The sequence below is a fragment of the Eriocheir sinensis genome, chromosome 65 (genome assembly GCF_024679095.1).
Source record: "Eriocheir sinensis breed Jianghai 21 chromosome 65, ASM2467909v1, whole genome shotgun sequence".
NCBI lineage: Eukaryota > Metazoa > Arthropoda > Malacostraca > Decapoda > Varunidae > Eriocheir > Eriocheir sinensis.
Window position 1 is genome coordinate 9,942,039 of NC_066573.1, and position 27,901 is coordinate 9,969,939.

Consider the following 27,901-nt stretch of genomic DNA (forward strand, 5'->3'; position numbering starts at 1 on the left):
TTACGAATGAAAAATGAGGTTATCCAGGCATAGAAAAGAATGTCTGTGGGAAGGTATCTGTAAGGCTCAGGTGTGTACTTATAAAAGCGTGTGGAGAGGCAATGAAGGGAGATGAAGGGAAGTCATGAAGAGGCTGATAAATAAATAAAAAAAAAACTCAGAAAAAGAAAAGAGAGGAAATGTCCCGCGTGTGGAGGGGAAAAAAATGTTAATAAGGTTCAAAATGGAGAAAAAGAAAGTGTGTTAGATAGGAGAATGTAAGTTAGCATGTCAGGATGTCAATATTGTTTTTGTATGATCCTTTTTTCATGTTTGTGCGTCGTCCTAAATAAGTGCATATAATAATGATGCTGAAAAAATATATATAGTGACATAAAAGGACTGAATATGTGAGTTTATGAGCGAGTATAAATACATTATTGAATCTAAAACTTGTAATTGCTTTTGTTCCTCGCTCGGCATGGGAAATATAACAAATGGGGGCCCCTATACACTGGCCTGGCTATGCTTTTTTTTGTGTGTGTGTTCTGTTTGTGAGCACTCCCGGAAACGCAATGTAAACAATTATAAAGACCGGCCCGTATCCGCTCAATGATACCCTTCTCTTTTTGGAATTTTAGTAATCATTGTATTTTTTTTTTTTTTTTTTTTTTGTCGTATGGAAGAGAATAAGGTTGTATAGTTTCCCTTCGATGTTTTTGTAAAATTTCTTCGTTTCCGTCCTGAGTTTCATCAAAGATTTAGGCCTAGTGTCACCAGGGGAACGGGCCCGACAGACCGACTCTATCGGCGATGGAAATCTAGCCGATCGAGTCGGTCTGTCGACGAGGACTGGCGTGTCTCTGGTCCTGAGTTTCCGCCTCCAGGTCTAATGTAAGTTCCGTATTTCGTAACGATGAGAAGGCTGAGGTAGTAGTAGTAGCAGTACCAGTAGTAGTAGTAGTACCAGTAGTAGTAGTAGTAGCAGTACCAGTAGTAGTAGTAGTAGTAGTAGTAATAGTAGCAGTACCAGTAGTAGTAGTAGTAGTAGTAGTAGCAGCAAAACCAGATCACAGCATTGCTCCCTTGTCCCTTGGTTTTCTCGCTCCGGCGTAAGGCTTCGCTTGGCCGCTCAATCGGTGACTTTTTTTCTTTTTTTTCTTTTTCTTTATCCTCCCCTCCAGGCTCACTCGTGCACACACACACACACACACACACACACACACACACACACACACACACACACACACACACACACACACACACTAAACATATTTTATTACGTTAACTTCAGGTCACATCCGCATTAAGATGTTTTTCAACCGCTTCCTCGTGGAAAACCTATTACCATGGGTTTATTTTTTATTTTTATTTTTTTTTATTGTATTCAGATGCGCAGGCGGCCAAGCTCTGTAATTCCATCTTGCTACCTAAACTAAGCTGCAATTTCTTGTAGCGGAGAATATCAGATTAATTCAGTGTTTTCTTCTCCTGCCTTTTTCTTCAGCCTTTTTTTTCTATCCGTACCTGAAAAGATTTGTTTTTATAAGTATGTATAGCGAAGCGGTTTAACTTCGCACACAATTTCGATATAATAAACCTAAACTCATCTGTATCCGTCTACTGGCAACACTACCACTACTGCGCCGCCACCACCACCACCACCACCAACAACAACAACAACTACAACAACAACAACAACAACAATACCAACACCAGTACCATTTCCAACAACAACAATAACAACTACTACTACTACTATTACTACTACAACTATTCTCTCTCTCTCTCTCTCTCTCTCTCTCTCTCTCTCTCTCTCTCTCTCTCTCTCTCTCTCTCTCTCTCTCTCTCTCCTCCCCCCTCTCTCCCCCACCCCCTCTCTCTCCCCCTCCTTCCCTGCTTATATAACTCCATGTTTGTCTCTTCACCGCCTCTGTTGTAGTACTTCAATTATGTCCTTGAGAGATTAATTAACGCCACTTAAGACTGAGAAAGGCGACTTGGCGGCATAATTACACACACACACACACACACACACACACACACACACATACGACGGCAACTTCGGTATAAAAAAAGTGTCGTTAAATAGCCCCGAGACCCCCTTTCCGGCACCCTTCGTTACGTCCGGGCTGGGGAGGGAATTTTTTTTACACACGAAAAAATGTGGAAAGTTTCCTCGGTCTACGTTAATTAAGAACCGAAAGTGGAATTAATTTGTGAAGGTAGCCGAGCATGAACTGTTTGACGGGTGTTTTGGGGGGGGACGGGGATAACTTCTTTTTGTCGAGCCATATTTTTGATAAAGAAGAGTAGAAAAGGAGAGGAAAGGAAAGGTATGTAAAGGAAATTAACGGAAGGTAAACTCGGGGTCTTCACTTAGTTAACGGAAAGGTATATATGTGTGTACTTACCTGTTGTATTAGAAGGATAAAAAGGGATAGGTAAACTTAAGGTGTTCATTCAATAGTTAACGGAAAGGTACTATTATTAGGTATTATCAGGATGGAAAGGGAGAGTAGAGGAAGGTAAAGTTAGGGTCTTCACTTAGTAGGTAACGGAAAGGTATGAAAGGTATCAGGGGAGGACAGGTGGAAAACTGCGTTATCTTACCTGTTTGATCGTGAATAATACCTGTAAGAGTGAGTTACCGTGGGAAGAGCCTTTGTTAACCGCCCTTCTGGAATCACACACACACACACACACACACACACACACACACACACACACACACACACACACACACACACACACACACTCATACACACATACTTCTCGTTCGCTAACCAAGGAGGAATATTCTAAAGGAACTATGCATTTTTTCGTGATATTTTATTCTCCTACTTTATATTCACTTTTCTCGGTTGTCAGTGTACAGTGACATCGACTTAGACACAGAGAGGATCAAAATATTCTACAGTGAGCAACTTTTGTGACAGGAAATTACAAAACGTTATCGTCATTGCATGCGAGTAAATGTGTTTTCGTCAGTTTTTTTACGTTATGGTTTTCACACACACACACACACACACACACACACGAGCAGAGAGAGAGAGAGAGAGAGATTTCAGTTGTTATCGAATAAATGTCAGTTAGGCAGCAACACAGTTTTCTCAATTAACCATCTAGTGAATCTGTTCATCTCTTTCTTTTCTATCTATCTACCTATCTATGCATACGTATTTAACTATCTATGTTTCCCCATCTATCATCTATCTATCTATCTATCAACATTTAGCTACATAGTCCGCCCTAACATTTATACATTTATTTAGCTCTTTTTCCCTCTCTGCCTCTCCTGTATACATGTGACAGTCTAACACTACACATATGTCTTAAACTCAATATATTTTGTACTCACAGAACACTCAGGGTCGGAAAATTGAGCTGGTAACACTGTGGGTCCTGCCGGCTATGTACAGTTGGCCCCAGACGGCAAAAAATGTGTCGTGTGTTTGCGTGGGAGTAGGTACTGGGCGGCCCATTTGAGGCGGTGCATTGGACGATGTTTAGATTAGTTAGGCCCGCGAATTATCAGGTACGGTAAGAGGTTCAAGCTTAATTAGTAAAAGTGGCGTCAACATTTGCATTTGGTTTAGAGTGTGAAAGGTGTGTGTTGAGGGATATGGGTGAAGTATGTGGGGTTTTTTTTTGGGGGGGGGGTGAGGTTAGTGGGGAAATTTGTGTGGGAGAGGGAAGGGGGAGAGTGTGTGTGTGTGTGTGTGTGTGTGTGTGTGTGTGTGTGTGTGTGTGTGTGTGGCTTAATCTCGTTCTTTTTCTTCCCAAATGAATAGATAATGCAGTGAATACTTTTGGGGTGATGCTAACGACCTTTTTTTATCGTTTCAGTTAATTACGTTGTTATTTAGAAACCATTTATACAGATAAGAGTTTTAACACAGGATTGAAAAACTCTACCTAGTTCATTTAAAGTGTGTGTGTGTGTGTGTGTGTGTGTGTGTGTGTGTGTGTGTGTGTGTGTGTGTGTGTGTGTGTGTACAGGTAAATTAATAAACAAAGGTATCGGTGCACAGACGGTTAGATATGCACCGTTAAACATTCAGGAAAGCGCCGGTGGTGTGGAGGAGCGGCGTGCCTGGCTGGGGTGGGTTGGCAAGGGCCGCACCACCCAGCCACTGTCTCATAACTTAGGGTTTGCAAGCTCCCAAACCAACACCAAAGACTTGTAAAATTGTTAGCGTAATGTTTTGTGTCAATGTAAAAGTTGTGAAATTTGAGGAAACTTAGCGAGAAATCTTTTAAGTTCTTGGTGCTGCGTCGACAACCTCATCATTATGGATTGTGTAGGATTGTATAGTTTGGTTCAGGTGGTTAAAAGGACACTCTGTTGGACTGTGAAACTGGATCATAGTTCGGACAACCTGACTTACAACGTGAGGTAATAAGGTCATCAATGTTTACTCTCATTTTCATGGTGTAACATTTCCCACTCAATGGCGCCGATACTGACCTTTACCTAATGCACCCACGCTTTAGAATGTCTACACAAGAATCACTGAGCTTAAATTTAGGTTAGTCTTCGCCGCATCCCTCGTACCAATGCAGCTTTTTTCATGCCCAAAGAAAACGGGAGAAGTCACTTGCCAAGAGGTAGCGGGGAGGAGGCAGCGACCCGACACACTATTTTAAGTTGACTCATAACCTGGAGCCCTCGAGTGTGATAGCGTTCATCCAAGTTATTCTGACCCTGAGAAAACCCATCCACCGCCATAGAGAACACAGCTTAAGTAACAAAGTATAAAATCAACATATTTTTATTCACTGCTTCGCTATTTTACCACAAGGCACCTCAGCTCTGCCTCATGGTGTTAGTGATTTCCTTAAAGACTCACACACCTTTTTTTATCGCTACCATCATTGCAATGTTCCTCAGCCTTCCCGAACATGACGCACACTTTGAAGACTCTCACTTTTGTTTTCATTTCTATCATCATCACAATGCTCCTCATCTTTCTCGAACATGACACACGTTTCCTTCGTCTGGGTGATTTTCATAAAGACTTTCATATCATCATCACAACATCATCACGACATTGTACACCAGCTTTTCCGAACATGACTCTCACTCTCTTCTCTCTTCTTCATTTCCATTATCATCGAAATCTTCCTTAGCTTTCCAGAATATGACACACACCATCATCACTATCACCATCACAATTCACACCCTAACTTTTCCGAACATGACACGGTCTCTCCTCATCTTAATTTTCCTAGCGAGTCTCTCACTTTCATTACCTCCAACATAAAGTCCATTCTTTCTAGCTTTTATAGAACATTTACCTAACCTAAAATCTAACTTTCCAATTTTTGTTTCTGTGCTCGCTTCTCTATTATTTATTTCAGAGTGTAAAACGTAACCTTAATTAAAGATTTGACCACACGATATAAAACTTTATCTACATGGATACCTGCATAGCCTTAAGATTAATAAATGATAATGCCTTATACATAGACCTCAGCTTCCTCGGAACAAGTATCACAGACAATATGGACTGAACACTACGTTGCTAGTCTAGTAAGTTGGTTAGCTAGTTATATATATAGTTTGTGTTTTGGGGTGTCTTGCTGTCATTCTCTTTTTTTCTCTCTTGCTTCTTTTTCTAGCTGACAGTGTGATAAATGCAACTTTTTGTTTTCTTCATTAATCAACGTTTGTAGTTTTTCAATGTTTTTTATTTTATTTTTTTTGTATGTTTGTTTGTTTTTTTTTTGTTTTTTTTTGTTTTTTTGAGGTTATGATTTAGGTGTTTTGGGGTATGTTTTACACCGATGTTGTTGTTGTTGTTGTTGCTGCTGCTGCTGTCGTTGTATTTCCTTCCTCGTTCTTTTTTTTCTTTTTTTTTTGTTGTTGTTATTGCGTTTCCATGGAAGAAGCCCTTCGTTATCCTGTTGTGCTTATAAGTGTGTTTGTTGACGTTCACACACACACACACACACACACACACACACACACACACACACACACACACACACATGAACACAAACAAATAAACAAGCAACAGGAAACATTCTGTCCATTAGTCTTGCCCGCGAGGTGAAACGGGAACACAACACGTAAATATATTTTATCATATATACAAGCGCAGTCTACACACACACACACACACACACACACACACATACACACACACACACACACACTACTCCCTTACCCCCTTACCCACCCCCCTCCTTCTACCTCCGCAACACCCACTCCCTTCCCCCCACTATTTATCGTTGGATGGGAAGAAGCCAGGCACAGGTAAGGTAGCGTTGAGGATGATCCCTGCGCCTATAAGCACCAGGTAGAGGATCAGCGCCACCCACCAACAGTACTTCTCCCACCGCCTCATCTTCAGGTTCCTCAGCACGTAGATGCCCACCAGCACACCTGCGATAGCGCCGCCCAAGTGCGCCAGGTGACCCGTCTGTGGAATGAAGTTAGGTGAGTGGATGAAGAAGGAAGGAAGGTCGTAGAGGAGACGGCCGGCTGGGTTAGGAAAGCGTGAAGAATATCAAGTTAGGGGAAAATTGTCGAGAATCTCCCTATAAAGTTTGAAAAGTGTGTGTGTTGTGGAGTTGCATGACTTTGCCGGAGAGAGAGAGAGAGAGAGAGAGAGAGAGAGAGAGAGAGAGACGGTGCTGCTACATTGTTATCGTATGGTAACGTACAGTAGTGAGGTAGTAGAAGCTATAGTAGAAATATCGATAGTAGCTGTTAGTAGTAGCAGTGGTATGGTAACAGTAGTTGTAGTAAATGTAATAATAAAAATAATGATATTGAAACGGAAAACAGTAACGCGCATAATAATGATATACGTAAATAATGATATAATACATATTACATTACATATTAGTAGTAATAATGATAATGATACAGACCTTCAGGTAACATCAGATAATCAATGATGTTAATTGCTTAAAAGGAATAATCAACTAAATGTGTACTAATCTCTCCATTTATATCTAACTATATCTACTTAGCTATCTATCTGTTTCCCCCTAGTACGCACGTTGGAGGGCGTGGGGCTTCCGTAGGTGTCCCAGAGAGCCATGGAGATGTCCCCGACGGAGAGAGCGAGGCACGCCACGAGCTGCAGCCATCGGAACTCCATCTCCGACCAGTTCTGCGGGAAGGGCGGACTGTACGGACTGGCTGATGGATGGGCTTAGTGATATACATGTGTACTGCTGTATGCTTGGAAAGATTGTATACTGAGTGATAGATTGACTGGGTGAAACACTTGGACTTAAGTACTGGGATTTGTTTGGAAAGACCGTATACTGAGTGACTGATGGATTGCTGAGTGATATACATTAGTACTGTATATGTTTAGAACAAAAAGACATATACTGAGTGATTGACAGAGGTACTTCGGTGTATGTTTGGAAAAATAGTATACGGAGTGACTAATTGATTGACTTGACCGAGTGGTACGCATTACCTGAAGTGTTAGTAAATGTTTGGAAAAATCAAATATAGAACTTGTTTGGACCTAAATCCATTAATTGAAACATAGAACTTTAACAATTTGCAAAACAAGAGGTGTGATGAAATAGAAAATACAGAAGGCAATAACATTAGTATACAAAGAAGCATGAAAACACAGAGACGACCAACTGCAATTTTGAACTGGAAAAATGGGACTGGAATGCAAAAAAAAAAAAAAAATACGTTGGCGAAAATTGCGCAAAAAAAAATGAAGACAAGAACAAGTAAAACAAGATGAAAGAAAGAAGCGAACGTAGAAAACAAGAAAGAAAGGAGAAAAAAAAAAACCAGCCCAGAACATTTAAGAAGAAAGTGAAAGAGGTAAGAAATCCAAAACTAAAAAAAATAAAACTAAATAAGAAAAAGAAAATAGGAAAACGAAAAACAAATGAGGAAGGAGAAGAAGAAGAAGAGGAAAAAAGAAGAAAAGAAAAAAAAACAAGCAAGCCACCTCACCACCACCACATCAAACCTCAACCACAAACAACAACAAACAAAAAAACAAAACAAAAACAAGCACCCACCAGCAGAAGATTCCCCAAGTGAGCATAGACAATGGCATACACGCCCCCTGATGCCCCAGCGAGGTAGGCCCGGGGCATTGCGAGGGACTGCGAGAGGGACCCTGCCAGCACCCCCGACATGTAGATGAGCCCGACCCGCCACCAGCCGTGCACCAACTCCAGCAGCAACCCAAGGATCGTCTGCATTACTAAGTTCATTATCAGATGCATGTAGCTGGGGAAGGAAGGAAGAAATCGATGGATGGATGTGCAAGGTTAGTGGCTATTTGGGTTTTGTTGTTATGCTTTTTTTGTATAATCCAAGTTGTTGTTTACTCTTTCTCTTTTTTGTTTTATTTTTACTTTACTTTCTCTTTCTTTTTCATCCTATTTCTCCTGCTCATCATTTTTATTCATATTTTATTTCCGCGTATTTTCAACTATTCATTTTGTTTGATCTGTTCAGAACTATTTTTTTACTCTTTATTTCGTAAACTTTTATTTGACTTATAGTTTTGGTAATACTGTTTTGTTTGCTCAGTTTTCTTTACTCTTTATTTGGGTGACTTTTTCTATATTTTATTTACTCCTCTCTTGTTTCCTATTAGTTTGTTTACTTTATTTCGTAGACCCATTTTGATACTCTACCGTACTTTGTTTACTCATTACTTTCATTTTCCCTTGATTCCCATTTCTGGACAATAATAATAATAATAATAATAATAATAATAATAATAATAATAATATCTTGCCAGCAGAAGGTTTTATCAAATATTCATTGTCGTAAGGAAGGGTTACATGAAATCAAGGTTAACTAAGCCTCTAAAAGTGCACTACATCACTATAACTCTTAAAGAATGTATTCATTAGTCAGACGTCCGCAACGTTTTTCACGCATTTACAAGGGGAAAAAATCTTAAAGTCTCCGTAACCGTGAAAATATATATTACTCTACCATTAAAGATACCGTTTTCTATCATAGATAACAGGAGAAAACACTGTATTCAAAGGGTAACAAATATAATCCTCACTGTGGTCCATGTTCCCTAGCTTGCTAAGTCTTACACACCCACATTGGATAAGGCTTTCGTCGAAGTTGTGGGTATTTCCATGAGTAGTTTTATGAGCCTATCGATAGTCTGGGTAGGCTTTTACACCATGAACGTGAAAAAAACACTCATTGAAACCCGACTACCCTCCTTTGTGGCCTTTGAAAATATTTGTTGTGGGAGAATATTTGCCCTGATGATATTTAATACTGAACTTACCCAGAGTGGATGAGGGCGTAGCTGACGTAGCGCCAGGCCTCATAACGCCTGTAAGGGTTGTAGATGAGGGGGCTGTAGAGGGGCGCCGGGCCGTTAGCGGTGACAGGAACCCCCATGTCGTAGGCGTAGAAGATGAAGACGCCAATCTGAGGAGGACGAAGAGGAGTGAATGGAAGAGGAGGAGAAATAAGAAAAGGAGACATGAACAAGAGGGAAAGAGGCAGAGGAGGAAATGGAACATAAGAAAAGGAGAAAGCAAATAGTGAAGAGAGGGAAAAATTTGATCAGAGGAGGAAGAAGAAGCAGTGGAAGAGGAGAAAGAGGAGGCATTAGTTAGAGAGAAAGAGGACTATGAGGAAGAGGATATATATGAAGAAAAGAAAAATAAGAAAAATGAGAGAAAGCGAAAACCAGTAGGAAGAAGAATTAGAAGAGGAGGGATAGGAGGAGGAGCTGGTGGTGAGGAAATGCTGGAAAATGAAGAAATAAGAGGGAGAGGAGGAATGATGAAAGACAGACAAAGAGGAATAAGTGGAGGAGGAGGAAGAGTTAGTAGATATGTTTGCCGTGGAAAATTCCAAAGAGGGAAGAGAATAAGAGGAAGACAAACAGTAATACATGGAGGAAGGGAACTGAGAACAGAACGGGAAAGTAGAACAGGGAGAAGTGTGAAACAGCGGAAAAAGAATAAGAGAAAACGGGAAAGCAGAAGACGAAGAAGTATAAATTAAGCGGAGAGAATGCAGATGATATACACCACGAATCCAGGTAACAGAAAGAGTTAATCAAATGTAAAGGATATGGCTGCAGAAAATATGTTGTTTGAGATTACAATATTAGAGTCCACGTTCTTCTTTGTTAATGCTCGGCGGGTAGTGTCATTACATCAGAGGCAAAACGTATGACCAAATGCTATTAAACTGCTCGCAAATAATGATCTTGTTCAGTGAAGTTTGCCCAAGAGAAGCGATGAGATGCTCTTCATGTATTTTAAAGCCAGTCTGCATCACAAATAGGAAAAGAAAAAAGAAGAAGAAGAAGAAGAAAACGAATAGGAAGGAGAAGAAAGGAAAAGAGAAAGAACAGAAAAGGAAAACAAAATAGGAAAAATGAAAAGAACACACAAATCCCTCACGAATGTTGCATCTTTACTAAATGAAGAAAGTTAAAAAAAAAAACGAACCAAGAGGACATTAAAATTCGATGTGTTTAGGAGTCATTATTTCGTAAAGTGGGGATGGAAAAATTAAATACAATGAGAATACCACGTAGAGTGTGATTACAGGTGTGTGTGTGTGTGTGTGTGTGTGTGTGTGTGTGTGTGTGTGTGTGTGTGTGTGTGTGTGTGTGTGTGTGTCCTGTCTGCTTATCTTTCCCTTTGGTTGTTATTCTCCTCTCTCTCTCTCTCTCTCTCTCTCTCTCTCTCTCTCTCTCTCTCTCTCTCTCTCTCTCTCTCTCTCTCTCTCTCTCTCTCTCTCTCTCTCTCTCTCTCTCTCTCTCTCTCTCTCTCTCTCTCTCTCTCTCTCTCTCTCTCTCTCTCTCTCTCACTCTCTCTCTCTCTCTCTCTCTCTGTGTGTGTGTGTGTGTGTGTGTGTTTTCATTAATTTCTTTTTGCAGAGAGAGAGAGAGAGAGAGAGAGAGAGAGAGAGAAATAACTCATATGAAATCACTATGACTTCTTGCTTCACCATATTTGATTGTTAATGTACATAATACCACATAAATTAGTCTTCCAAACTGTATTATTCATGTGTCCCCCTCCATGTTTACCGACTTCACATTCTTCGTGGTAAAGCGGAGGATAATTAATGTCAAGTTCTGTGAATAGCGCTTATCTTTTATTTTTTTCATTCAGTCTTTCCTGCAGTATTTTTCCCGTGAAAGAAGTGTTAAGCTTTATTTTTAGTTGTGAAGGTTGTTTTTTTGTTGATATAGTTCGTTTCCTTGTGTCTTCTATCGTTCTCTCTCTCTCTCTCTCTCTCTCTCTCTCTCTCTCTCTCTCTCTCTCTCTCTCTCATAAATCTTGCTCCTTTGTGTGTATATTGCGTTTTTATGGTTGAAAATCGCTGTTTGTGTTGGTATTTCAGCCTTGCACGCTTACCCCTGTGTGTGTGTGTGTGTGTGTGTGTGTGTGTGTGTGTGTGTGTGTGTGTGTGTGTGTGTGTGTGTGTGTGTGTGTGTGTGTGTGTGTTTGACTTGCATTTCGATAATAACACGGTTCTTTTGAATAAGGTAATGGTGTATTAGTTAAACGACCTTGAGAACCACACACACACACACACACACACACACACACACACACACACACACACACACACATACATATTACTACCATGCACCCAACCAGTGATAAACGGAAGGACGTGCTATCTATCTCTCTCTCTCTCTCTCTCTCTCTCTCTCTCTCTCTCTCTCTCTCTCTCTCTCTCTCTCTCTCTCTCTCTCTCTCTCTCTCTCTCTCTCTCTCTCTCTCTCTCTCTCTCTCTCCTAAGACCTAATTTTCACCTCTAACGTCAATATTTTACACCAAAATAAGATGAAAACTAAATTATGTCACAAATTCAAACACAGGATTCGGCTCAGTTTTTACCAAAGGGTCAATTTTCTCTCTGTCCGTCCTCACTAGAGCGCCATAAGGTCTGTAACGCCCCGAGAAAAGTGAACAATGGATTCTTTTCTTAGACTGACGGCACCATAACCCCTTCATGCACCCACTCGCAATAAGATCAGAGAGCAAAGAAAGCGAAAACATTATACGCACGGGACCTCTCTTTTTGGACACTCCTTTGACCTCTTTTCAGGAGCAGTAAGTAGCGGGCTTTTTTATATATATGTTTTTCTATACGCCCTTGAACTGTCTCCTTAGTTGTAAAAAAAAATATATTCTTCAACTTACATTTCGTTGGAGTTCCAAAGGTCAAAGAAGGTGTCAGTCGGGTTCTAATGAGTGTTTCCTTAGGCTCATGCTACTGGGGAAGGGTCAAACTACCACCAGGGTCATAAAACTACTCCTGGAAATGCCCTTAACCCATACGAAAGCCTTGTCAAATATGTGAACTTGGGCGACGAAATGTTTTAATATACGGCCCTAACTTACATCATAACTTCACGGCTGTAGGAGAATCATCATAACAGCGTCCAGTACTTCCTATAAGCCCCATGCAGCAACCCTCTGACCCATGTGTTCTGTAATTCTAGATAATCACAATAATCGTTCCCGCACCAGTGCCCTGACCTTCGTAATCACCAGCCCAGCACACGCCTCTGTTATTTGCTCCTTCATTCTCTTGCTATTATTCCTTCTATTACACACACTCTCTCTCTCTCTCTCTCTCTCTCTCTCTCTCTCTCTCTCTCTCTCTCTCTCTCTCTCTCTCTCTCTCTCTCTCTCTCTCTCTCTCTCTCTCTCTCTCTCTCTCTCTCTCTCTCTCTCTCTCTCTCTCTCTCTCTCTCTCTCTCTCTCTCTCTCTCTTATAAACTGCATCCTCACCTCCACCAGCGCCGCCGTCACCATGAAGAGGGCGGGCGGGCAGCAGCGGTACTGTTGCAAGTAGCTTCTCTTCTCCACCGTCCGTTCGCCCCGTGGCACCACGCTGAGGGCCGCGCGGTTGAAGGCCAGCCGCGCCCTTGACTCCCTGGCTGACGCTTCTGCCTGTGCGAGAAGGAAAAGGAGAAGGAGGTTAGGAAGAACGGAGGAGGGAAAAAAGTTACGAGGAACGGAGAAAGAGGAAGAGGTTAGGAAGAGTGGAGGAGGAGGAGGAGGTTAGGATAAACGAAAAAGAAGGATGGAGGAGGAGAAGGAGGTTAGGAAGAACGGAGGAGGGAAAAAAGTTACGAAGAATGGAGAAAGAGGAAGAGGTTAGGAAGAATGGAGGAGGAGGAGCAGGAGGTTAGGATAAACGAAAGAGAAGTACAAAGAATGGAGGAAGAGAAGGAGATTAGGAAGAAAGAAGGAGTTGGAAGAGTAGGAGGAGAAAGTTTACAGGTTGAGAAGAGAAGTAGGGAGGAAAGGAAGAATGGGAGAACAAGGAGTAGAATGCCGACAATGAATAAGGGAGGAAGAGCAGGAGGGAAAGCGGACAGGTTGGGGAGGAGAGAATTTGGGAGAAAAATAAGAAAACAAACAACATAAACAAAAAGAGCAAAATGAAGAAAACGAAAGCCATGAACGAGAAGTGGATGGCTGCCGACAAGAAAACATTACAACCTATACAAAAAAACAAATGCAAATGGACGACTTTGGAACCGAAAAAAACATTAACCAACCAATCAGTCTACCGTATAACCAACCATTGCAGCAACCAGCCAGCCAGTCATCCAGGAATCGAATCCAACTAAACTTAGAGAGAAAAATGAAAAGAGGAACGGAAAGAGAGCGTGATGGCCTTTTAGAACTGCATGAAACTGGAGTGACAGAGAATAAGATAAAAGAAAGTGCAAGTCTGGAAAGAGAGGAAGAGAGGAAGAGCAGAACTAAAAAAGAAGAGAAGGGAAGAAAGAAAGATGATTGAAAAAAGTTGAAAAGAACCAAAAAAAGGAAGAGAAGGAAACGAACAAAAAATAGACGAGGGAAGGTCAAGCCAGTTAGAGGAAGACGATAAAAAGGACAACCCAGCACTCACAAAGACCATGTACTCTTCATAGTTGAGGTAGCCGTCCTGGTTGAGATCCGCCTCCACGAGCAGCTTGGTCACTAGAGCGTTTGGGAGAGCGTCTGCGTCCCTCGTCTGCATCAGCCGCTCCTTCACCACAGCGAGGGGCACCGGCCGGGTCTTGTCCGCATACTGGCGACTCCAAAACTCCTCCGCCACCCTGATGTGTCTGGCCGCGACGGGAGGCATCTGAGGGCGGGAAGAAAGGAAGAAGTTGGCGTGTTAGAAATGGAGAAAAATTGAATCGAGAGAGACATGAGAAGAGAAACATAGAGGGAGACTGTTAGGCGGCATTTGAGGGCGGGAAGAAAGGGAGGAGTTGGCGTGAATGGAAAGAATAGAGAAAGATAAGGAGAAAAACAGAGATGGAGAGAGAGGTGGACGGGACGCGATGGACGGCATAAGAAAGCGGGAAGAAAGGAATGATCTGACGTGTTGGAACGGAATGGAACATGAATAGAGAGAAAGATAAGGAGAGGAATAAAAGGGGTGAGAAGTCGCGTGTCAGAAAGTATATGAAAAAATCGGATAGAGAGAAGATGAAAATGAAAATAAATATGAAAAGATGAAGAGAAATTAAAGAACTGACAAGTTAGAAATCAATAGGAGTTGTATAAATAGAAAGACGTGGAGAGGATTGGAAAAATATCATGTTGGAACTAAATGAAACTAGAATAGAAAGACAGATAGGGAGAGGGATAATGGGGAAGAGTCGTGACGTTTTAGAAATGAACGAAACTTATGTGAGTGGGCGCAAGACAGAAGTAGGAGGGAATGAAGGGAGTGTTAGATGTGATTTGGACTTGAACAGACGGTGAGTGTCAGATCAAAAGCAATAGAAGAAGGCTGGCATGAAGAGCGTGTTAGACTTGAATTAAGGTCGAGGAAGGGAGGAGATTGAGGCAGAGAGAAAGAGTTAACCTTAAGTGCAAACTGAATGGAAGTGGTTAAAGGCAATTGCGGCTGGCGGGGGAGGGAGAGAGAGAGCTTCAGAGGCAAGTAGAAATGAATGTGTTGTGGAAACCAGAAGAAGGGAGATGGAAGGGCGGTGATGAAGTGAAGCAGGGATAGGAATTTGAAGGTCAGACAGATGTAGAAATAGAGGAAAAGAGAGGCAGTGCTTTGAACTTTGGTTAAGGAAAGGGTTCCCAATAATGTTTCATCTCTACCCCAACACATGACTCCTTACGTTCTTATGTTCTTATGTTCTTAAAATAAATCACATTAGCCCAAAAGGGTTATTCACTCGTAATTGGGAGGAAAAACGGAATTGATAGCCGTTGATGAGGTGAAGCAGGGATTAGGAGTTGTAGAAAAGTTGAAAGGTTTCCGAAAAAGACTTTAGGGATATCTGAGGCTTAAGCGAGGAAAGGGTTTGGCGGGAAATGCTATACGGAATCAAAGGACGAAGCGACATTGACAGTCAAGAAAAATACAAGCAATGAGGACTTAGAAATATTAAACTTAGTATCTATCGACATATTTAAAGACGAAATATTAAACTTAGTATCTATCGACATATTTAGAGACAGTTAGTTGCAGACGTGCAGGGAACAAAAAAAACAACAATTGCAACATAAAACAAAACCACATGCGGGAGTCCAGAGAAAAAGCGATATTATCCGTTAAGTAATTCGACAGACAGAAATATGCAAAAAAAAAAAAAAATCTCATGCGATATAACAGAAATACAAAACCAGAATACAGAAATGAGATATAAGAGAAAAAAAAACAGAAAAAACAGAAAAAAAACAGAAAAACAGAAAAAAAACTGAAAAAACAGAAATAAACAAAAAACAGAATACAGAAAATACAGAAAAAAACAGAAAAAAACAGAAAAAAAAACAGAAAATACAGAAAAAAACAGAAAAAACAGAAAAAAACAGATGAAAACAGAAAAACAGAAAAAAACAGATAAAAACAGAAAAACAGAAAAAAAACAGAAAAAAACAAAACCAGAATACAGAAATGCGATATAACAGAAATGCAAAAACAGAAACATGCAAAAAAAAAAAAACTCATGCGATATAACAGAAGAGCGTGGGGGTGAAGTAAAGAAACAAAAGAGTAACGATCATGTAAGCGATCTCAAGAACCCAATCCCACAAAACCAACAAGCAAACCAAAGTGACAAAGAAGCAACGTTGTCAAATTATCGCACTCAAAACATCGCATTTATCACTGCCAGGGCCCAAAACATCGCATTTATCACTTCCAAGGCCCAAAACATCGCATTTATCACTTCCAGGGCCCAAAACATCGCATTTATCACTTCCAGGGCCCAAAACATCGCATTTATCACTTCCAGGGCCCAAAACATCGCATTTATCAGTTCCAGGGCCCAAAACATCGCATTTATCACTTTCAGGGCCCAAAACATCGCATTTGTCAGTTACAGGACCCAAAACATCGTATTTATCACATCCAGGGCCCAAAACATCGCATTTGTCACTTTCAGGGCCCAAAACATCGCATTTGTCAGTTACAGGACCCAAAACATCGTATTTATCACATCCAGGACCCAAAACATCGCATTTATCACTTTCAGGGCCCAAAACATCGCATTTGTCAGTTACAGGACCCAAAACATCGCATTTATCATTTCCAAGCCCCAAAACATCGTATTTATCAGTTACAGGGCCCAAAACATCGCATTTATCACTTCCAGGGCCCAAAACATCGCATTTATCACTTCCAAGGCCCAAAACATCGCATTTATCACTTCCAAGGCCCAAAACATCGCATTTATCACTTCCAAGGCTCAAAACATCGCATTTATCACATCCAGGGCCCAAAACATCGCATTTATTACATCCAGGGCCCAAAACATCGCATTTATCACTTTCAGGGCCCAAAACATCGCATTTATCACTTTCAGGGCCCAAAACATCGCATTTATCAGTTACAGGCCCCAAAACATCGCATTTATCACTTCCAGGGCCCAAAACATCGCATTTATCACTTCCAAGGCCCAAAACATCGCATTTATCACTTTCAGGGCCCAAAACATCGCATTTATCACTTTCAGGGCCCAAAACATCGCATTTATCACTTTCAGGGCCCAAAACATCGCATTTATCACTTTCAGGGCCCAAAACATCGCATTTATCACTTTCAGGGCCCAAAACATCGCATTTATCACTTCCAAGGCCCAAAACATCGCATTTATCAGTTCCAGGACCCAAAACATCGCATTTATCAGTTCCAGGACCCAAAACATCGCATTTATCAGTTCCAGGACCCAAAACATCGCATTTATCAGTTACAGGGCCCAAAACATCGCATTTATCACTTCCAGGGCCCAAAACATCGCATTTATCACTTCCAGGGCCCAAAACATCGCATTTATCACTTCCAGGGCCCAAAACATCGCATTTATCACTTTCAGGGCCCAAAACATCGCATTTATCACTTTCAGGGCCCAAAACATCGCATTTATCACTTCCAAGGCCCAAAACATCGCATTTATCAGTTACAGGCCCCAAAACATCGCATTTATCAGTTACCGGCCCCAAAACATCGCATTTATCACTTTCAGGGCCCAAAACATCGCATTTATCAGTTACAGGGCCCAAAACATCGCATTTATCAGTTACAGGCCCCAAAACATCGCATTTATCAGTTACAGGGCCCAAAACATCGCATTTATCAGTTACAGGGCCCAAAACATCGCATTTATCAGTTACAGGGCCCAAAACATCGCATTTATCAGTTCCAGGGCCCAAAACATCGCATTTATCACTTTCAGGGCCCAAAACCTCCCTACCCACACAGATAACGAAATTCCAGTTAAAATCCTCGCTAAAAGCATTACTTATTGGCGTTCGTTTGCGATAGCTGTGTCTCAGAAACCGAAAAATGCGATGTGCTGGGTGCCTGAATGCGATCATTTGATAACCCTGCAGAGAAGTCCAAGGCATGTGAATATGTGAGGACCTATCAACGCAGGCACGCAAGACCCGAGAGCACGTGCAGGTAAAGGTATAGAAGACAGGTGTAAGAGCCGTCCAGGTGAGAAATGGACTATTGATTCGTGAGTATACAGGTGAGGGGACAGACAGTGCGACATGCTATCCCACACTCACGTCTTCCGGGCCGGATTTCACGTCCAGAGGGGCGACTCGATTCATCTCTGTATCGCTTCGACTTTGATTCACTTCACTTTTTGCACCGCTCCAATCTTCCTTCTCCTCCTGTTTGTCCCTTTCAGCGGCTGTACGTGTTTTTTAAGTGTCAAATTCTTTCTCTAATTTGTGTTTTTCACATGACGAACCAAGCACAAACCTCTAATATATCGCTCTTCTCTTTTCTTCTCCTGTATTTGTCCTTATCAGCGGCTGTGTGTTTTTTAAGTGTCAAATTCTTTCTCTAATTCGTGTTTTTTACATAACGAACCAAGCACAAACCTCTAATATATCGCTCTTCTCTTTTCTTCTCCTGTATTTGTCCTTATCTGGGGCTGTATGTGTTTTTTAAGTGTCAAATTCTCCCTTTAACTCGTGATATTGTGTTTCTCAATGACGAAGAAACCACAAACACCTCTTATGTAACGCTCCTCTCTTTTCTCTTCCTCTGTTTGTCCTTCTCAGAGGCTGTATGTGGTTATTAAAGTGTCAAATTCTCTCTTTAACTTGTGATATTATGTTTCTCAATGACGAAGAAACCACAAACACCTCTTATGTAATGTTACTCTCTCTTCTCGTCCTGCGTTTGTCCTTCTCAGAAACTCTACGTTCTTTTTAAGTGTCAAATTCTTCCTTCAGTTCGTGGTTTCCCATGACGAAGATGACACAAGCCTCTATCTATATATAGTTAAGGTCTTGTATAACTTTTTCTTGGTAATTCCTCTCTCTTTGCTTCTTCTCTTTCCTCAGCGCGTCTCGTGTGTGTGTGTCCTCGGCGCCGACCTGTAGCGTAGTGGGGATGGTGGTGGTGATGGTGGTGGTGGTGTTGAAGTAATCACCGTCTATCACTGGTTATCGAGCGTTCAGTCCCGCCTCCACCTGTAAAAGAAACGCGAGCACTATGGTCACACACACACACACACACACACACACACACACACACACATACACAACCCCATTGCCTCCCCCCCAACACATATAATCTCATTTATTCGCCCCACTCCCCTCCACAGCCCCCCTACACAATCACGCGCTCACCCCCCACCCCCCCACCCCCCCACACACATTAACCCCATAACATTTCCTTTCCCTTCATTCCCCAGTTTAAACCCTTCCCGTCCCCCCCCCATCCTCCCATTCATTCTCCTTACCCTCATTCCCCCCCTTCATTCTCCTCTCCCCCATCCCCTTCATTCACTCTCCTCCCCATCCCATCCCTTTACTTTCCTCCTCCAAACCCCTTCACTTCACTTTCCTCCCTCCCTCCCTCCTTCCCATCCCCCCCACACATTCCCTCTCCTCCCCCCTCTCACAATCTCAACCCACGCACACACTCACCCACACAGCCCCCCCCCCCCTCCCACACACACCTTTACTCACCTGTCGGCTCGTCAGGTGAGGGGTTGACGTGTTCCTTCTGGCCGCCATAAACTCCCACTCCAATGTAATGTGTGTGTGTGTTTTTCTTCCTACCGGAGGCGAACGTTTTCTATATGTTGGTGACCTTTTACATCATATGTCACAATGCTTTTCTCTTCATCATTTCCTTTATTCGGTATTTCCTGCCTGTATGGTTTTTTTTTTCCTTTTGTTTTGGTCTTTTCTTTTATATTTTTTGTGATAGTTTATTTTCCTTCTTTCTATCTAGTCTATTTCTTTCTTTCTTCCTATCTTCTTTTCTTCGTCTTCTCTCCTTCTTCTTCTTTCCTGCCTGTATGTTGTTGTTGTTGTTGTTGTTGTTGTTGTTGTTGTTGCTATTAATGGCTTCTGTTCTGTATTTTATTCTGGTAGGGTTTTATTTATTTTTATTTATTGTACACAAACTTCTCCTCTTCTTCTTCTCTCTTCTTCTTTTTTGCCTCTATGGTTTTTTTTATACCTATTATGTCCTTATGTGTTCTATTTTTTATTGTGTTTTTTTTTTATTTATTTCTTGTACACTAACTTCTTCTCTTCTTCTTTTCTCTTCTTCTTCTTCTTCTTCTTTTCTGCCTGTATGTTGTTGTTGTTGTTGTTTTTTCCCTATTATGTCCTTATGTGTTCCTGTTTTTTATTGTGGTATTTTTTAAGTCTTTCTTTTACACTAACTTCTCTTCTTCTTTTCTCTTCTTCTTCTTCTTTTCTGCCTGTATGTTGTTCTTGTTGCTGTTTTTTCCCTATTATGTCCTTATGTGTTTATTTTTATTGTGGTATTTTTTCTTTCTTGTACCGTATCTTTTTTCTCATATTATCTACTCCTTATTTTTAATCGCATACCCTGGTCTCCTAAAACCACGTCGATTCAATGTCACCTCTTCTATTCTCTCTTTCTTACATCGATTTTCTGTGATCCGTTTCAAATACTTCCTTTTTTAATTTATTTCAGCCTTATCAACGGAAACTCCTTTTTTTCTCCTTAATTTTCTCTTACAAACTTATTTCGCACACTAACGATTTTTATTATATATTCACGAACTATATTTACTTGGACATCTTTACCTCATTACATCACTTTTTTAATTTTATTTACTATGTTTTTATCGTTCATTCAATATTGAGCACTTTTCTCATTACACTTTTCCTCCCTCGTATATAATTTCGACAACTTCATTAACTTCCTCTCTAATACATACGGTGAGCAATGCCTGCAAGCGTTATTCCAATCTTCTTTTTTCACTTCCCTCCAAGCAGCTGTTAATTCATCCTCTCTCGTTCCGTCCACCTGGATACACACCTGAAGATAAGACACGTAATTGAATTAGTGGGTATTACATGCAATCTTTCCTCCGTCATTACACACATTTGCGAGGGAGGGATGAGTTAGTGCATGCGGGAGTGTACTGAAACGCCCGGCTTATTCACTTGAGGAAAGAAAACAAATATTACCTGTACAGTACGAGTCTTGCGATGAAAAAGAGAGAAGAGAAAAAGTGTTAGATAATGTATATGTGTGTCTGTGTGTGTGTGTGTGTGTGTGTGTGTGTGTGTTTTAAGAGCAAAGTATAATACATCTTTCAAAAATTTATGTGGTATGTGAATGTGCATGTTGAATGTGTGTGTGTGTGTGTGTGTGTGTGTGTGTGTGTGTGTGTGTGTGTGTGTGTGTGTGTGTGTTACTGCCACGTCATAGCCCACAGGTGTGCCAGGTAGCTCACAAATAATTAACAATTCCCATTCCTGAACACCTGTCCCATTTTTTTTACCTGTAGGGGGCGCAGTGAGCCATCGACCGCCTCCCTTGTACGGCACCTCCCCCACCGCTGCTCCTTCGACTTGACCTTAACTTTGTATTGACCTAACATGCGAAAGGGGGGGGAGTGCCGCAACGTCCCCCCCCTTGTTCTGGCACTCCCCATTACCCCCTATCCCTCCCCTAACCTTTCTACTCCCTCTCCCTCTTGAGCATACAATCTTAACCTTCACTCTCGAATCCCCTATCCTTACCTAACCTAACCTATTCATACCACACATCCACCCTCTTGGAACCCCTCTGAACCCCCAAAACCTTCCCAATGACAGCTAAACCCCCTAAACCTTCCTGAGCCTTTCTTGACCCCTCCTAGCGTTTCCTAACCTCTGAATCTTCACTAAACCCCTTTTGGACATCATCTTGACCCCCCTATACCTCTTCTAACCCCCTGGCAATCTTCTTGAAACCTCCCTTGAACATCCCAAACCTAACCATTGACATCTAAACCTTCCTGAACCTTTCTTAACCCTTCCTAGCGTTTCCTGTCCTCTTGACCATTACGAAACCCCTTCCCAGAATACCCCCCTCCTCAACTCCCTAATTTTCCTGACCCCTTCTATCCCCTGCCCCCTCTTTCTAAGCACCTACCTCGTCTCCTCCTCCTCCTCCTCCTCCTCTTCTCTCTATGAAAAGCTGTTCCACTAACCTAAGCTTTCCTTCCACATTCCTCCTTCCACATTCCTCCTTCCACATTCATTTTCACCACCTCCTCATCTTCAATCCCTCCTTCACCTTCAGCCAGGCCTCCTCCTCCTCCTCCTCCTCCTCCTCCCTTTCCTCCTCCTCCTACCTCATTTTCCCCTCACCCCAACTCTAATTTCTCCTCACTCTTCCTCCTAGCCAGAAGTAAGGAGAACGTGTGAGTCGATTATGCTTGATTTATGAGCTTAATGATGTTTAATACCGGTTGCTTTTCCTGGTTTATTCATGTTTAATGGTGGAGTATTTTTTTTCTCTCTCTCTCTCTCTCTCTCTCTCTCTCTCTCTCTCTCTCTCTCTCTCTCTCTCTCTCTCTCTCTCTCTCTCTCTCTCTCTCTCTGTATATAAGCATTTTTTCTCTTATCAGTAAATTTGTTTGGGTGACCGCGGCTTAATGGAATGACTGTGACGCATCCATTGTACACACACACACACACGCACACACACACACACACACACACACACACACACACACACACACACACACACACACACGACTTAGTGCGATACCGACACTTGTGAGGGTCATTAACACCTCCATGATCACATGACCCCTCCACCCCTACACACACACACACACACACACACACACACACACACACACACACACACACACACACACACACATCACCCTTCCCCACTTCCCCCATTACTCATTGTATGGTATTTTTGTGTATTTTCAGCCTTATGGTTGCCTACAAATAAATAAACCATTTATTATTATTATTATTATTATTATTATTATTATTATTATTATTATTATTATTATTATTATTATTATTATTATTATTATTATTATTATTATTATTATTATTATTATTATTATTATTATTATTATTATTATTATTATTATTATTATTACACTCTCTCTCCCTCTCTCTCGCTCCCCCTCTCTCTTCCTCTCTCCCTCTCCTTATCAGTCCATTTCGTTATCTTATCCCTGGTTATCGTCATCGCAGGCGGCGGAGTGGAGCGATTGGACCTCTTCCTTCAGTTTGCAAGCTTTCACTATAATGCTTTTCATGGTACCGCGGTGATAGTCTTCTTTTTGGGGGGTGGGGGGGATGGAGGGGTGGGGGGTCATAAAAAAATATTGGGGGGAGGGTTCAAGTGTCATTTCTTGCCTTAGTTATTGATGTGTTTAGTAACGTTTTAATGGATTTGGATGATTATTTGTCACTATGGGCTGCTTGATGTCGTGGGAAGTGTTAAGTAGTGGTGGTGGTTTTGGTAGTGGTAGTAGTATTAGTAGTAGTAGTAGTAGTAGTAGTAGTAGTAATGGTGGTGGTGGTGGAGGTTTTGGTGGTGGTGGTGGTGGTAGTAGTAGTAGTAGTAGTAGTAGTAGTAGTATTAGTGGTGGTAACAGTAGTAGTAGTAGTAGTAGTAGTAGTAGTAGTAATGGCAGTAAGCTTGGTAGTTCTGGCACTTTTTCCTCAAGTGACAGTTATTACACGCTCTACCGCTCCACACAAGTGTATCCTAACTTCACAAATGGCACACTTATGGCGTCCGGGTGACCTAACCACCTGGAGGGCGAAAGACACCTGTGTGACATAACCGGAGAGGTGGGAATGAACGAGTATTTTTCCTTCCTTCTTACATAGTTAATACGTCTTTAATCAATGTGCATACCTCGTACATTATTTTTGCATTCATTGTTTGCGTTCCGTAACAGACAGACAGAAAGCAGTGTGTCAGTAATGAACTATATGTCAAAAAAATTAATAGTGTAATATACTTAATGACGTAAGGAAATGGAAAGTGTTACATGTATATTAAGCTGAGCATTGCATGAAGAGTAGCGTTTCCTCTCGTTATGATTTTGGTTTACTTCGGTCCTTCAAGAAAAGAGCAGAGAAATGTAGTTAGCTGCTTCATGTTAGTTGTATAGTGGTGGTGGTGGTGGGGGGAGTAGGAGTAGTAGTAATAGTAGAAGTAGTAGTAGTAGTAGTAGTAGTAGTAGTAGTCATAGTTTCAGTAAATGTATCAGTAATAAAAGACGAAACAGGAAAATCCAACATACAAAATAGTTTTCTACATAACATCAGAAGTCACTTATATTTCCGCTCTCAACATTATCATCATCATTATTATTATCATTATTATTATTATTATTATTATTATTACTATTATTTTTATTAATGTTGTTGTTGTTGTTCTTGTTGTTGACTTTCCTGTTGTCGGTGTTTAAACTTATTGTCGTCATTGTTTTATATTACTAGATGTTGCCGGTAACGACTTCCTTTGAAATTTCATGGCGTAAGAGCGTTTGTCACGTACGTGTGTGTGTGTGTGTGTGTGTGTGTGTGTGTGTGTGTGTGTGTGTGTGTGTGTGTGTGTGAAGCAATACAAGGCAGATAAAGGACAATTGAGATTAAGGAAAGCGAGGCATCCGGTTCCGGGAAAGTATTGAATGTGTTGAGTCAGCCTGTTCCTGGCATTACGAGAGAGAGAGAGAGAGAGAGAGAGAGAGAGAGAGAGAATATTTGTTATGAATGAAATGGAGAGGAAGCGAGTGTATTCTTTCCTGGTAGACAACATGAAGTAGGAAAAAGGAAACGACTCAGAAACAAAATATAAGTGAAAAAAAAGACCGAAGATGAACAGGAAGCAAAGTACACACAAAAAAAAAACATAAACATAAAAAAACGACAAAAATTATAAGAAAAAGTAGAAAAAAAGAAAAAACGAAAAAGAAAAAAATGAGGAAAAGAAAAAGAACAGTAATATAAATGTCTCAGTGTAATCAACTTATGCTTATCGATTCTGTGTTTATATTATTTTCTTTCTCTCTCTTTCTCTTCCTATTTATTCCGACTTTTCTTCTCTTCTACCCCTCATTGATTCTCTGTTTGTATCTTTGTTTTTTCTCTTCCTCTGTTCATCACGACTTTCTTTTCTCTTTAATCTCTGTTCTCTCCCTTTATTTATCACGACTTTCTTTCTCTCCTTCCCATCATCGTCTTTTCTTTTTGTTTTCTCTCTCCCTTCATTCATCACGACTTTCTTTCTCTCCTTCCCATCATCGTCTTTTCTTTTTGTTTTCTCTCTCCCTTCATTCATCACGACTTTCTTTCTCTCCTTCCCATCATCGTCTTTTTTATCTTTGTTTTCTCTCTCCCTTCATTCATCACGACTTTCTTTCTCTCCTTCCCATCATCGTCTTTTCTTTTTGTTTTCTCTCTCCCTTCATTTATCACGACTTTCTTTCTCTCCTTCCTCTCATCGTCTTCCTCCCTTATTTTTTTCTCTCCCTATAATCATCACGACCTTTTTCTCTCCTCCCCTTCATCGTCTTTCTCTCTTATCTTTGTTTTTCTCTCTCCCTCTCTTCATCACGACCTTTTTTCTCTCCTCCCCCTCATCGTCTTTCTTATCTTTGTTTTCTCTCTCCCTCCTTCATTTATCACGACTCTTTCTCTCCTTCCCCTCATCGTCTTTTCTCTCTTATCTTCTCATTGCTTTCTAACTCCATTCACGACCCGACTCTTCTCTATAACTTCCCTCGTCCCCTTAACCTCTTGCAACACGCTTAGAATTCACTGTTGATTCATCCAGTCACTGTTTTTCACTCTATTTCATTAACACATTCTACCTCCATATACGTCACGACTCTTCACTGTAGCTTCCCTCGTCCCCTTAACCTCTTGCAACACGCTTAGAATTCACTGTTGATTCATCCGGTCACTGTTTGTCTCTCCCTTTCATTACCACACATCCTTTCTTTTAAATAACATCTTCATCCTGTTGTCTATATCTTTTTTTTTTTCTTGTTCTGGTTAACGCGATTTCCTGTCTAAGATTATGCTACTTTCACGTTTTTATTAATGTTTTATTGTTTTGTTTTTCTTTTATTAATTCTCATCCGCCTACGTTTTCAGCTTCTTGTTTTAATTCATTTTTGTTATGCTTTTCTTTTCTTCCTGTTTTCTGTTTTTGTCTGTCTGTTTTTTTTCTCGCGTTTTTATTCATAATTTTTTTTTTCTTTCTTTCTTTATCTTCGTCCTTTTATATGTCAGCCTTTTTTTCTGTAATTCATTTTTTCGTCTCTGGTTATCGTCATTGTTCTCATTTTCATTCATATACATTCTTGTTTTCTTTTCTTTTTTTCATCCTCGTCCTTCAATATCTTCATCCTCCTTTTCCTTCCTTATCTCTATTCTTTCTTTCTTCCTTCATTTTCCTTCCTTATTTTTCCTTTCCTATTTTCTTTTCCTTATCTTCCCTTCGTTATTTTTCCTTCATTATATTCCTTTCCCTATTTTCTCTTCTTTATTTTCCCTGTTCTCCTTCCCTCCCTTACCTTCCTCACGTTAATATTCTACCTCTCTCTCCCTCTCTCTCTCCCTAACTCCCTTCCAGCTCCCTTTCCCTTGCCTTCCTATTCAAGTCCTCCCTCCCTCCTTCCCTCCCTCCTGCTCACTTTCCCTTACCTATTCTTTCCCTTCCTCCCTGCCCCTTCCTTCTCTTACCTTCCTCCCTTTCTGCTCCCTTTCCCTTCCCTTCCTATTCCAGTCCCCTCTCCCTCCCTCCCTTTCCTCCCTCTCTCTCCCCCCCCCCCCTGAACTTCCTCACCTCCCCCTCTGTCACGCTTAAAGAATGCAATCGATGCTTCGGGTTGCTGAGGGTAACCCCGACCCTCTTTGTCGTATTGGTGTGTGATTATAGAAGTGGTTGCATGTGGAGTGTTAGTGGTGGTGGTAGTGATGGAGGTAGTGGTAGAAGTAGTTGTGGTAGTAGTGGTGGTAGTAGTGGTAGTAGTAGTTGTTGTTTTGGTTATTTTTGTTGATTCGTGTTGTTAATATTTCTTGCTCTCGCTGTTGTTGTTGTTGTTACTTTTATTTATGTTCCTGTTGTGACGAGTGGTGTTTGTGGTGGTGATGGTGGTGGTGGCGGTGGTGGTGGTAGTGGTGGTGGTGGTGGTGTTAATAATGGCTGGGTAAGTTAAACCTCCTTGGTGGTGGTGGTGGTGATGGTGGTAATTGCCGTGTTAGTGATATCGTGGTGTGTATTACAGTGTATCTTCTTACTGGGAATTAACAAAAACGCGAACTATTTCACATATATACAGACACATATGCAGAAAAAATATCTGTAAACAAATACATAGATAAATAAAAAGACAGATAGACAAGAAAATAAAAGTATAAATAAATGCGTAAACAAATCAATGAAGTAAGCAGCCTTCACCTGTCCCTCTTAATGACCTCGGCACACACAGGTAATGCGGCGTGCCAACAGGTGGGATTGATTGAGCGAGTGTTGCTTTATGCGTCCCAAAAGAAAAGAACGCTTGTCGCTACATAATGAATGAATCTTAAATCATGATAAGAAAGGAAAAATCTTATCATTCCATTACCAGATGAATACAAGGGTACGTGTTCATAATAAGTAAATACATTGATGACGAAGATTTTGATTAATAGATGATAATTGTAGTAAGAAGGAAAATTAGGAAAAAGGAGGCAAACTCATTTTTTAAGAGCTTTTTGCAACGTGGAAGTGAATGACAGTTCACGAAAATGTCTCTTTTGTGTGTGTGTGTGTGTGTGTGTGTGTGTGTGTGTGTGTGTGTGTTTGGCTGCTTTATGGCAATTCTAACACACACACACACACACACACACACACACACACACACACACACACTTACTCATAACACAATAGCATCACATTACATACCTCTATGACAACATTAACACACGCAACGACACATCCTCCCCTCTTTAACTTTCTCACTAACAGGAATGAAGGAAGGAGGGCAGACAGGCAGGTGAAGGAGGGAAGGTATGCAGGCAGACAGGTAGGTAGGGATGTTGGTGGAGGGAGGAGTGGAAGGCTAGGGAGGAGCAACGACCTGCACTACCTCCCGTCACGACACTGTAAGCCACACTGATGAGGGTGCCGGGAGGGAGGGAGGAAGTGCCATGGAAGAAAGGGATGGAGGGAGGGGGAGGG

The 27,901-nt window shown here is 41.2% G+C and overlaps 1 protein-coding gene across 8 annotated transcripts; it reads right to left on the reverse strand.

Annotated features, from left to right (window-relative positions):
* Nucleotides 1–5,922: 5,922 nt before the first annotated feature.
* On the reverse strand, nt 5,923–27,847 carry LOC126987620 (rhomboid-related protein 2-like). Of its 8 annotated transcripts, XM_050844750.1 has the most exons (10): nt 27,626–27,847; nt 20,631–20,731; nt 18,568–18,897; nt 18,301–18,433; nt 13,865–14,083; nt 12,733–12,894; nt 9,243–9,388; nt 7,996–8,209; nt 6,993–7,106; nt 5,923–6,407 (listed from the first exon to the last, which is right to left on the reverse strand). In XM_050844750.1, the coding sequence occupies exons 5-10, from the start codon at nt 14,081–14,083 to the stop codon at nt 6,207–6,209; spliced, it is 1,056 nt and encodes a 351-aa protein (XP_050700707.1). In that variant the 5' UTR covers nt 18,301–18,433; nt 18,568–18,897; nt 20,631–20,731; nt 27,626–27,847; the 3' UTR covers nt 5,923–6,206. The 8 variants fall into 8 exon arrangements, with proteins under 8 accessions (XP_050700707.1, XP_050700705.1, XP_050700706.1 ...); XM_050844748.1 differs by having other exon boundaries at nt 18,301–18,897; XM_050844749.1 differs by having other exon boundaries at nt 18,179–18,897.
* Between the last annotated feature and the right edge of the window lie 54 nt (nt 27,848–27,901).